The 12,251-nt window shown below is 44.5% G+C and overlaps 1 protein-coding gene across 4 annotated transcripts in view; it reads right to left on the bottom strand.

Annotated features, from left to right (window-relative positions):
* Positions 1–5,590, bottom strand: part of LOC119178596 (mitogen-activated protein kinase kinase kinase 20) — a 45,723-nt gene extending 40,133 nt beyond the window's left edge. Inside the window, exons 1-3 of one of the 4 annotated variants that reach the window (XM_037429809.2) lie at positions 4,990–5,590; positions 3,031–3,480; positions 2,106–2,193 (exon numbers count right to left, since the gene is read on the bottom strand). In XM_037429809.2, coding sequence (XP_037285706.2) covers positions 2,106–2,193; positions 3,031–3,468 — 526 coding nt within the window. In that variant the 5' untranslated portion in view covers positions 3,469–3,480; positions 4,990–5,590. The remainder of the gene's footprint in view (positions 1–2,105; positions 2,194–3,030; positions 3,481–4,989) is intronic. The other 3 variants (XM_037429807.2, XM_037429808.2, XM_075887589.1) reach the window with 3 other exon arrangements.
* Positions 5,591–12,251: the final 6,661 nt, after the last annotated feature.

Here is a 12,251-nt window from a genome sequence, read left to right as displayed (position 1 = left end):
GCAGCATCTGTTTTTGGCACAGCGTCATACATTTCTAAACTTCATGACTCTATCATTCTTTAACTTCACAAATTTTCTGAAAACTCTGCAAGAGAATACAGATCTTAAATTAAAATTTTACTTCCTAAAGCCACTGCAACTTACTCATCTCTCAAATACAATTAGATCAACTGAAACGAGTCGAGACTTGTCTCACAAAAGAATTTATGCTATTTAAGTGCTATTTGTATAGCCAGTGCCAAAGCTGACTCCCATCTTGAAGCCGAAAAAAAAAGAGAGAGAGAGGAAAGAAAAGAAAACAATAGTAAGCATGACTTCTAATGCATGTAGTACTCACTAGTTCTAATATGTAATCCAAACTACTGATTACAGGAGCCTTAATAATCAAGGTACAGTTTTATTGAGCAATAATGTATACAAAATTTGATAAACTAATAGACTAGTGAAGTCTGTGAGAATCACTGGTGTCACGTCAGCTGCCAACACAAGCTATTATAGAGCTAACACTGTATGATGATGCAGTGAGCATATGTAGCACTGCAGGGCTAGTAAAGTACTCGACACATAAAGCCCACATCAAGGAAAGCCCAGCGGTAACCACTGTACGAGGAAAAAAAAAATCAGGACTGCTCAAGGGAAATCTGCAGCCGACTGACGTGGGAAGTGTGCATGCATGTGGCTCGGACACCGCTGAGGCGATGGTTAGTTCATATGAGCATGTCCTCGGCTCACCATCATATTAACATGTTCTGCTGTTTACTTTAGGGGGGCCCCGCAACACTTTTTCAAGTGATAATCGAATGGCTCCATTCAAGGGGTTTATAATCTCATGAATCTACTGATGCCGCAAAAATTTACAACAACTGTCAGGTACAAGTGAAGTTACAGGCAATGGTCGCATGCGCTCTCCTTTCATACCAGCGAGAACACTGTGAGCTAAGCAGGGACAAAAAGATATACCCGTTCCTGAGTGCGCATAATGGCCTCGAGCCCGTTCCTTTTTTTTTTCTTTTTCGAATGCACAACTTACTTTCAATGTGATCACATGCGCACAGTATAGAGGGGCTGCCAGCATGTCCAGCTGTTCATGTAGGGTACCTAGGGCACGGGGGCACATGGTCACATCCCACGGCAACCGTGGTAACTGTATAGATCACGATGCTCAAACCAGCCGATGACCATGGACTTTGGGTTTGCAATCATTTTGGTTGATGTCATTATTTGTAAAGAGAAAAGAAAATGACTTCTGGCAGGCTTTGAGACTTGAACGGGCACTGCCATGGAAATATACAGTTGTGTTTTTGCACCAAATGTTAGGCCAAACCTTCAATAGCTAAGAAAATGTACTGCTAAGCTAGAGTTTCCACCAGAAAAGTAATTACAGTGTGCTTTAGAAAGTTTCGGTTCCTACTGCACCCTCCCTCCACCGCTCTCCACCGCTCCCTCCACCGCTCCAGATCGTAGATCCGTTGGTGACACACAATAAACAGCCATTGTGAATGTTTTGGTGATGCACAAGTGGCCATTTTGGAAGTTTTGGTGTTTGACGTCATTGCAACTAGCCAGACTGCCTCATGAAATCACTTGAAGTAGTACTGTAGACTGTCGTCAAGCTAGTGTCAATGTCTGTAGGTGTGTCACAGGAAAATTGACTTTAATATCAAATTCAAATATCTTAACAGTATTTGCTGAGCCTCACACTTGCTCAGGGGAGATATGTATACAGGAGATCTGTATACAGGAGATCTGTATACAGGAGATTTGTATGGCAGTGTAAAGACATCTCCAAAAGACGGTGTCGTACATCCAAGGACACGGGCTATGCTATGATGTTTGGCTCACGTGTTTTCAGAAGCATTGACTGCCGATCAGCAGCGTTTCCTGCTGAAAAAAAGTTGCAAGGCCCCTTTAACCTGGATAAATCATTCTTTAATCTGTGTGCTGCCTTTTCCTGCTTCTAAGGGGCTGCTCATGTATCTTCGCATGAAGTAATTCATTTCAGCGATCGTTGCTGTTCCAAAAAATATTGTCACTATGTAACAATGTAACAAACGAGAATAAATATGTAATGTTATTTTCAGGCTTTCTAAGGAAGCAGTACTCACCTGTGATAATACAGAAATTTGGCGCCTTAGTGGCCGCCCCGTAAAACGTGATGATGTTCCGGTGGCTCAGCACACTTAGAACTTGCGCCTGGAAATGAGCCGAAATGCCAAAGTCAAAACAGTAGCACAGCTGCAATGCTACAGAGAAGTGATGGGTAGCATTTTGGTAGTGATGAGACAACTGCAAAAAGATATTCATGCCATTTTGATTATCTTGCTAAACCCTTCATTGCACAAGAGCTATTCGCTGGGTTAGCTGGCTCGCATACATTGTGGCAAAACAGCACAAATAATAGGACAATGTGAGAACATGCTGGGCGGGCCCAGTCCTACACATTCTTGCACTGTCTAATCATTCACAGTGTTTTGCCATAATGAACCACGTTTTTTTAATGTATATCAAAATGAATGGACGTTTGTGTAACTGAGACATTGATATGAATATATGCATACTCGTTGAAAGCATCAGCACAGTGCATGCTCAATATATGCCTGCTTCATCTTCATCCCCACAGTGCTGACACACAATCACAAATGTGAGTGTTTCTGTTCCTGTGTGTTATTTTAATCACATTACACTTTGGCACACCGCGCCACTCGCCAGGGTAAAGAATCACGTGTGGCACAAGTGTCTGTTTATGCGAAATTGAGTTTGGTAAGCATGAACTTCTGAATTTGCAGTTGTAGCATCTTTCATAAAGCATGAAAAATCCGTGAACATGGGGTGTTGCTGGAGGCATGGTTTTAGCAAGAGGACTTGTCTTCTTCAAGCGTGCAACTGCCATCTCAAAGGAGACAAGTCTGCTTATTGAAACACTGCCTCCAGATACAAACCATGTTCAAGAACTTTTCCTCTCTTGAAGCTTCCATCTTCCCCCAAACTTCTGCCTTCTCTCTTAAAAGCAGCGTCATTTGTGGAACTTACCTCTTTTTCCAGGACTAAAAGCTTCTTCACTGCCACTTGTAGGTTCTGAGACTTCCACTTAGCACGGTAAACACTCCCAAAAGCACCACCTCCGCATCGTTCATAGAACTGCAGATCTGAGAAGTCCACTTCCAAGAATGGAGGACACGAGAACTCCGAGCTCGCACACTCCGCCGCTAGATCAGTGTCACCATCCTGCCACGATGCACTGTCATTGTTCGAGCGCTCATCTTCGGCAAACTCCTCGCTCGTCGGCAACGTTTGCTGGTTTGTAGACAAGTCGAAGCTGCTGCTCTCGACCTGCGAGGGAGCCAGTGTGGCCAGATTTGTCGACGATTCGACCCTAGTGGAATCGGTCAGCTGGTCCACTACGCTAGAGCATTCCCGGATGTCATTGGAATCCTCAAAGAAGACACTCCCTCCAGACTCGGCCGCCATAATGGATTATGCCTGTGAAAAATGTTTGGGTGACTATTAATATTTGATACACAAACGGCAAAGAGAAAGCAGGGAGGCAGGAACACAAATAGCGTAGAGAGAGGCACAATTCCACTCAATTCGTAGGAAGGAGGGAATATAAATACAAGACAAGGACTGGCGGGAAGGAAGTAAAGATGACATGAAGAACCAAAAGACATAGAACGCAAACAAAAGTAAAGTAGCAAGAATTTCAAGGACTGGCGGAAAGGAAGTAAAGATGACATGAAGAACCAAAAGAAATGGAACGCAAACAAAAGTAAAGTAGCAGGAATTTTAAAGATTGGACGACAAGGTTCATCATACGAATAACTTGAAGCGGCATGACAAAACGAGGACAACGAAAGAAAACATACAACACAACCAGAGCTGATCAGCACTGATGCTGTTGTGCATGTTCACTTGCTATCCTGTTTTTTTTGTTGTTTTTTTTGCCGCAGTGGTTCAAGTTATTCGCACAAAAGGGAATAAGAGAAAAAATAGGACAAAAAGTTTAAACATGCAAATATGGAATTTCACTTCCTCTAACACATTTTTGGTGTATAAAGTGTTGATATATTTTGGTACATTTATTGGTCATCATTTATTCCAGCAGGATTTGATGTGTCATGCAATGCCTGGGATACAGATCTTGGCATGAGGCACAATTTGGTGTGAATGTTGTTTAAATAAGGCATTGACCAGCTGGAATTGAATCAGTACCACTGCCACAACAAATTTGCGGTAGAAATAGGCACCTGAAAGTTCTAGCTGTGCCCTGTAAATTTATGCAGTGTTGTATTGCACTCATTCAACACAGCACTGTGTACTACTACACTTATATCCTCTGCATAAGCTTTAGTGGCAAGCTTAAGAATTGCTTTGGAAGTACCTGTTGAGCCCAATCAGTACACACCTTAGGAACATCGTCTCTTAAATATTAATGAATGTGTCTCAAAAGAACAGCAGCGTTAGCAGAAAATTCAGTTTATTGCAGCCTTTCTACGTTATCATTATTCGAGCCACACCAAGTAATGATAAGTAAGACAGCGTGACTCTCAGAGTTATGCAACAGCTTCTAAGGCGAGTGCGAAGCTATTGGAACAACCCCTGAATGTCTTAACTTCACGTTAACTGCGCGAGTGTGTCATTATATAACGGCTTGAAACGTCTCAAAGCCACGGACAGTGCAGCAATTAGATACGCGAGGAGCCGCAAATGTCACATCCCGATCATCACTTTTGCATTTCTTTTCCTATCTCTAACTCGGCAGTCCTGCTCCAATAATGCCTCCAAACACAGTCGTACGAGAGATAAACGAGCGATGCAGTAACACCATATGCACAGACACAAAATAAATGTCTTGTCATATTTAGAGAAGCGTGCGGCAGTAATTAGTCGATTACCACACTTAACAAACGCACATAAAACTGTTTGCAGTAAGGTTGTTACAACTCCCGTGCGGATACATCTCTATTTAAATGAAAGACTGCTCGAACTCACACGTACACGGTCGGTAAAGTTTCCGAGTTCGTATTTGACCAGGTAAGCTTGGACCTGGATCACTTCGTGCTAAGGTGCGCACTCACCGGATAACTTAAGATAGTAGTTTCTGCGACGCTAGGGGACTCCGGAGTCTGAAGATATCACACACTATTTCACAGACGGTCGCAATCCAACTACCTCCAAGAAAACAACTGGTCAGCAGTTTCTTCGAGCTTCCGGTACCACCACAGATTATGCGGATGACGGCCCGATATTAACGCACGGACATCACCACCGATAATGATATGCGAGTTTGAGGCCATTCATATCCACAGTTCTCGGCTTTCGTGATCGGTTGCTACGCTATTCCGCTCACTCTTGCGGAGCTTGGACAACACAACGCAACAGGGCAGCGTTGTAAGAAGCACGTACGTACATATCGGCGCAAAATAAATCGATATTCCTCACCTATGATTCCGGTTAGAATTACATGAAGAATTTTGCGAGGTGACACGCTGTTATCGTGAACCTTGCGTACTGCTGTGCAGGAATTTTAGGCCTAGTTCAATGCAGACGATTTTTAAGGTCACATGACCTGTATCTGTTCGTTTGGCCGCACGGGGTGCCTCGCTGTTCCAGTTCAGGCGGACAGCATGGCAAGCTAACCATGAGAGGAGGCGTCCAAATTTAGAACAACGCGCGGCCTTCCTGGGACGCGAACTTCACCGAAAGCAGCATAAAAAACAAAGCCTCGTGGCCTCTCCGGGGAGTTGTCAGTAGTTTCTACACTCGCGACAGCTGTTGTTTTCTCTCTCCGGAGACACGTGCATGCCAAATCCTCCGCGATTCACATGGTACGTTTTCTCACCCGCGAGACTGTTAGTTACTCAACAATTAGAATAAACTACTGTGGAAAAGACAAAGCCAGTCTGGCGTACGCCGTTCCACAAGGCGCTCGTTGGGATCTCTTGCCCAGTTTGCACGCTGGCCATGCAACGTACGTATTAATCCATGCGGATGGATCCTGAGCTGAGCGATTTGCGATCGAGAAGCGGCTGAATGCTGCCCAAGCCAGAAGAGATGTCACTGTCAGGCAAGAACTCCACACACAGTGCATGAACTCACCCGAATGTCGTAGATGCACTGCACACTCTACAACAGAGTTCGATGTTCAATCATCGCATAATTCATCCACTGGATGAAGTGAGCTTTCAGTAATATTAAATGTTTGGCACCGTCAGAGTAATACGGCAAAATATCACACATAATGCACGTATTTACAGTCTCACTTGACTTGTACACGTGTGAGCGCGTACGTGGCCTTGCGATTCTGCATGGCTTGCGCAAGCCTTTACTTCCAGAACTAAACAATGTTCCGTCACTTGGGGATGATGATATAATTTAGTTTGTATGTGTGTGTGTGTTGAAAATTTCGGAGAGGACGTGGGGGGGTGCACCCCTTTTTGGCCACGTTACTGCCGCATAGCATGAATGAACGTAGCGAATATATCTGCGTCAATATCCTTCGCCATCAGCACTATTGCTCTACAGTATGTAGAGGTTCAGCAGAAGCAATCAGCGAGACCCCACCGCTGATTGCATGTTGGCGCTGAAGCGCGTGGTACCTCTTCCTGCTCTGATGTAATCTCTCGCGCACACGCCAGTGGCATTGCATATTATACAATTTACCGGCCTGTTGAAGCACCAGAACGGAAGTACAATGTGTGTTAGTTGCGGTCGTGCATGGTGTGTTTGCGTGCGAGCACTCGCGAGAACCGCTTGTTACAAACATCATTTTGCGTCCGATTGCTCATGGCTATCGGGTTAATCATGTCTCTCTACACGTGGGCCCATAACGCAGCACGTCTGCGTATGCTTAGCGGGCTCATGTTCACTATTAGTTTTGCAGTTTTGCCCCTATGTCTTCCACATTAATTGTGTTACAGTAATTCTAATTTTTACTACCGCACTAATCAGTTGTTTTGCCCTTCCAGCAAAATTGACTTTATTATAAAGTAACACTACCACAGCTATCCCACCAGTCGGGTGTATAATTCATTGTCAATGGCTTCAACTTAGCCATTTACGTCATCCTTCTTTATTTCCTATATGGTGAAGCTATTTGTGACAGGACGCAGCTCACACGAGTAAGATATTCGTATTATATGCGAAGCATTTCTTAGCGAACTTTGGCGACTTTTAGCTTTCCTCGCGCCGTTTCGATAACGGTATCGATACCAAACTTGGTATGGTATAACATGACTGTGTGAAGAACATATTTGAATAGTAATAGCATGAAAATTATGACATGTATGTCATGAATGTCATAATTTACATTTCTTGGTCCTGTAGCTCTTGCGGTGGTTTCGTTCACATGGCATGTTGCAAAACTGGTATGGTATCACATGATCGCATGGCGAACACAAGCGACAGACCCTACCATGAAAATCATGGCATGCGTGTCATGTAACAACATGACTACATGCCACGCTCATGATGCGCTGGTGGACGTTTCGCTAGCGTCACAAATACCAAATATGGTATTAAGGTAAGTGTATAGATGCCGAAGGTATGTGACTGGTGCAAACATGATAATCATGAGATGCGTGTCATGTAGCAACATCACGAAAAGAGGGAGATGCAGTGTTGTCTGGGTAACGCATCGGCACGAAATGCAGCATGTCGCATTTCGCGCCGGTTGCCGTCGGGCCGCGCCGACGGACGCTGGTTGCGCCGGTCGCGCCTGGCGATAGAGTGCTCGCGTTTTGCTAAAGTAGCGTCGCTGTGCCCAGCGTGCGCGCGCGTCAACGCTACATTGAAGTATATTGAGCCCTTCATGATGCGCTCGCGGCTGTTATATACTAAATTTGGTGTTACGTGACGTCAATTCATGACGGAATATATGACTAGTGCAAACATGATAATCCTGACACGCGTGTCACGTAAGAACATGACAACATACCATGCTCATATCGTGCTCGCGGGCGTTTCACTAACTCCACATATACCAAATTTCGTATCGCATGACTGGAATAGATGACGAAGGTAAACTACACATCCAAGCATGATATTCATGACACGGAAGTCATGTACGGCATCACCTCCACATCGTAACGTTGTGCTGATTTTAAAGGGACATATCAACCATTCGTGCTTCGCATATCATCGATTCCCACTGTACGTGGGATCTGCCAATATTTTATTTTAATTTATTCGTTGTGACTTCGCGTTTCGGGGCGCGCGAGAAAGTCACACTTTTTTACGTGTACGTCAAGCACTAGGCAGCGTCTACGACGCTGATGGTGCGCCCACGTGCAAAAACTTCGCCCCCGTAACTTTCCCTTCAGTTACTTCAGTGCCAAGAGATGTCGCAGATGTTCGTCGCAGGCACTGCGCCGTGCTCCCAACCGGGTTGCAGAAATTAGGTGCATTTTCTCATCTTCTAACCACTACCACCACCCCTTTTTATATTTTGAGTCCCCGTCCTCCTATAGGTGTCTAAGAGAGGGGCGGCCTCTCCCCCCTCATTGTGTCCTCGCTTCTTAGGTGGGGCCGCTGACATGCAAGTCGCGAAATCGAATCCCGCCCGGAGCGGCCGCATTTTCCATGGAGGCGAAAATGCTTGTGGACCTTGTACTTAGATTTAGGTGCACGTTAAAGAACCCCCAGGTGGTCGCAATTTCCGGAGTCCTCCACTATGGCGTCTCTCATAATCAAATCGTGGTTTTGGGGCGTTAAACCCCAATATAAGCCCCCCTCCCCCTCCCCTCGGCTTCTCTCGTGCGCACGCCTATGATTGACATGTTGAGAGCGAGAGCGATATCCTGTCCCTAGTGCGTATACTTGAAGCACTTAGTGCATACTTTTTTATTGTATGACGTTATCTTGCGAACATTAAACTGCGGATTACTACAAAGAACTCCATAAAGGTGAAAGCGACTTGTTTGCGTCAATGAAGCTTTATAGCACATGTCTGGATTCTGTGTAATGAGTCGCGTCATTTAAACCACAAGCAACTATGAGCGTGAAATGTTTTCGAACTTGCTATGCACCCACTACATAAAAAGACGCTGCAGTAACGTGTGTGCCTTTTTGTTATGGGTGGCTGGCTTTAAAGGGGCCCTGAAACACTTTTTTGAGTAACCATGGAATCGATTCACAGGAAAGGCGTATTGCCTCATAAGTTCAACGCCGTAAAATTTTTAAGAATCCGTCCAGTACGAGCGGAGTTGCAAAAATTTGTCACACGCTGCAATCACATTCTCTCTTCTCTCGTCCCGACGAAAGCGCTGGAAGCTAAGCAGGAAGGGATGGGAGGGGCAAACAAAAAACGTCACACTCGCGTCCTGACCTTGAGCACTTTTATCTTTTTTTTTTCTTTGAATACGTGGTTTTCCTAGAGCCATCGCGCGCGCACGCGTGGACAAGTGACGGCATCCCACGGTGACCTCTGTAACTACCTTCGTGATAACGGCTTAGCGCGCCATGTTCAAATCAGTCAATGGCTGATGGGCTTACTACGAGTGATTTTTGGGCTTATTGCGTGATTTGTCGAGAGAAAAGAGGGCAATACTTAGCTGACTTTGATAATTTATTGTGAATTCCAGGTCGCGTACTGCGCTATAATGCTTGGCTCACGTGTTGTCGGGAGTCTCTACTACCAATTCGGCAGCATTTTCTGACCATGCTCAAAAAGAGTTGCAGGGTCCCTTTAGACGAGGAAGTCGTTATGACAATCATATGGTATGGCGCCCTATGACAATGTACGCTTGTATCACGCAATGCCACTGCAATGTTACATGTTGTGTTTCATAGCTTTTCATAACTTTCATTGTTTGCAGACACACGCGTCATGTATACAGGCCTTTATACATGACGCGAGTGTTTGCAAGCAATGAAAGTTATTTTCACTGCATTTCAAAGCGGAGGAAGTTACTTTAACTGCATTTTCAAGCAGACGTGTGGCTGTGCTGTAGAGCAGCTGCTTGCCACGCAAACGACCCGGATTTGATCCTCACGCAGACTCGGAACTCTTTATTATTTATTTTATTTGCATCTTTCTCAATATTTCGGTCACGGACAAAATGTTTTTTTTTTTTCGCACACGGCTAACGATGCCGACACCGGAATTTCTGCGCAAAGATTTATTCAACGCCATCGCATTAAAAGAATTACCTTGCACAATGCAAAGATTTCACATTAAAAGATTACCTTTCACATCGTCAAATGTGAAAGGTAATGATAACGATAATCAATATACTTTTCTATTAAAAAGTGGCAATAAAAAGCGTTTTTTTATTGATTAGCTATCGCAAGGTTATTCTTAAACCCAACACATATAGAATAAGTCGTACTAACTTGAAAAAAAAATGGCCTGACTATTCGATGAAACTGCATTGGGACTAAAAAAAAAAAAAACGATTTGCCTCTCAAGTACAAACAGTATTCCGCAGACATTTATATGTAAACGATTTCGTTAGCGTAACTACAGAACTTGCACGTGCAAGTCAACTTCTCCCGAATTCAGCTCCAGGCATCGATGGTGTTACGGCAGGCATGCTAAAAATTTTGTTTGGTGGAGCTCCTCAATCTCATCAACCACTGACTCGGAATCCTCCAGACTGGAGAACATCAAAAATAATTCCCTTGTTTAAAAAAGAAGGAGTAGGTATGCATGCTGATAACTTAAGACCTACTGTTGTAACTTCGCATGTCATTAAATTAATTGAAAGAGTATTATACACAGGAACCAATGAATTGATTGCAGATAACTCAATTGAGCCCATGTGTGCGAACCTATAACAGGAGGCAAAGTTTCTGTCACGGACATGATTAGTACGTCAAGGTTAACATTGGTTGAATTAGTAAGCGGGGGAGCACGTTTAAGGCGTGTCTAGATTCAGGATCTGGCATAACCATCCTCAGAGAGGAGCTGATTCCCGCTGTAGTAAAACACCAGCGAATAGGAAAAGTATGCCAGCGAGGAGCATTTGGGCATGCTGTTCAGCCTGGCCTGATGTACGTCCCACTGGGGCTGAACACTTCTGAAAGAGGTGCTGCCCCTGAGCTGATTGAACTGTGTGCGATCACAAATAAACTTGCAGGAGTAGATGCCCTACTAACGCCAAGCACTTTGGAGAAACTCAAGCTCATTCAAGCAAGGTCGGCAGAATTGGCGGCTCATATAGTAAGAACGGAGCAGGTTATTATCGTTGAGGCAGTTGATCGTGAACATGAAATGAAAGCAGATGAGATGCCAGAGCGGCCAAATACAAAGATTTCATTTGCCGAGGCTGCAATGCAAGTACAGGCATCAGGTAGTGAGACCGGGGATGAGTAGTGCGTGAGGAAATTACGAAAATAAAGCTCACTGCGGATGACATGCGTGCACGAACTGTGCAGCGAGCAGGGAATGTTCATATGACAGAAAACAAGCTAGTGCATTCAGAGAGCATATTTTTGGCTCACACTAACTTTGGTTTTGGGTGTTATAGTGTAAATGGGCCTTACGATGAACCTGGAAAGATGTTCGGTCCCACAAACGCAGATGAGCTACCCCGGACACGTTGTTGACAATTGTCACTATCCTAAGCTCGGAAGGTTAGGTGCGGCTGTGCAACTTAACACTCCGCGGGCTAAGAGAGACCTGCACAGTGTGAAGGCACATGTAAAATATTACCTAAAACAGACACTCAAAGCTAATAATCCCATTTACGAACCTTACGAACCACTTAGTATCTATCTTTTTAGGGAGCTTAAAGGGTAAAAATTATTTCAATGCTGTTACGCTGGCTCTGAAGGCAGTATTTAAGACAAGCGCCCCGCATCTGAGAATTGACATAGCATTACCGACAGATGCCTTAAAAAGGCGAATAGGGGCTCGCGTTGCTCAAGGAATAAACGAAGAAGAGAGACCAATCATCTTTCTCAGAAATAATATCAGTCCTCAGCAACTAGATGAGTTGGCAAGTAAAAGAGCGGTGTTTACCGTCGTGTGGGCACTCAGCCTGTCGCATATGCGGCCAGTTGGTGCCAGAATTAAAGTAGTAACAGCACGTAACCCGCTCGCGTACCTGACCCGCTCCATATGGATTGGTGCTCGCCTGACCCACTAGGCTTTGGCATGACAGAAGTAATTTTTTTTTGTCACATAAAGGGATGTCTTAATAATTGCACCAACACCTTGTCGCGATTGCACAGCGGGGATCAGTAGAGTAAGCTGAGGAAGATGGGTGGAAGGTTTTTTTTTTTTTTCGTTTTTTTACTACTACTATAAAATG

The sequence above is a fragment of the Rhipicephalus microplus genome, chromosome 1, assembly GCF_043290135.1.
Source record: "Rhipicephalus microplus isolate Deutch F79 chromosome 1, USDA_Rmic, whole genome shotgun sequence".
Classification (NCBI taxonomy): Eukaryota; Metazoa; Arthropoda; class Arachnida; order Ixodida; family Ixodidae; genus Rhipicephalus; species Rhipicephalus microplus.
This window is presented reverse-complemented; position numbering and strand designations above follow the sequence as displayed.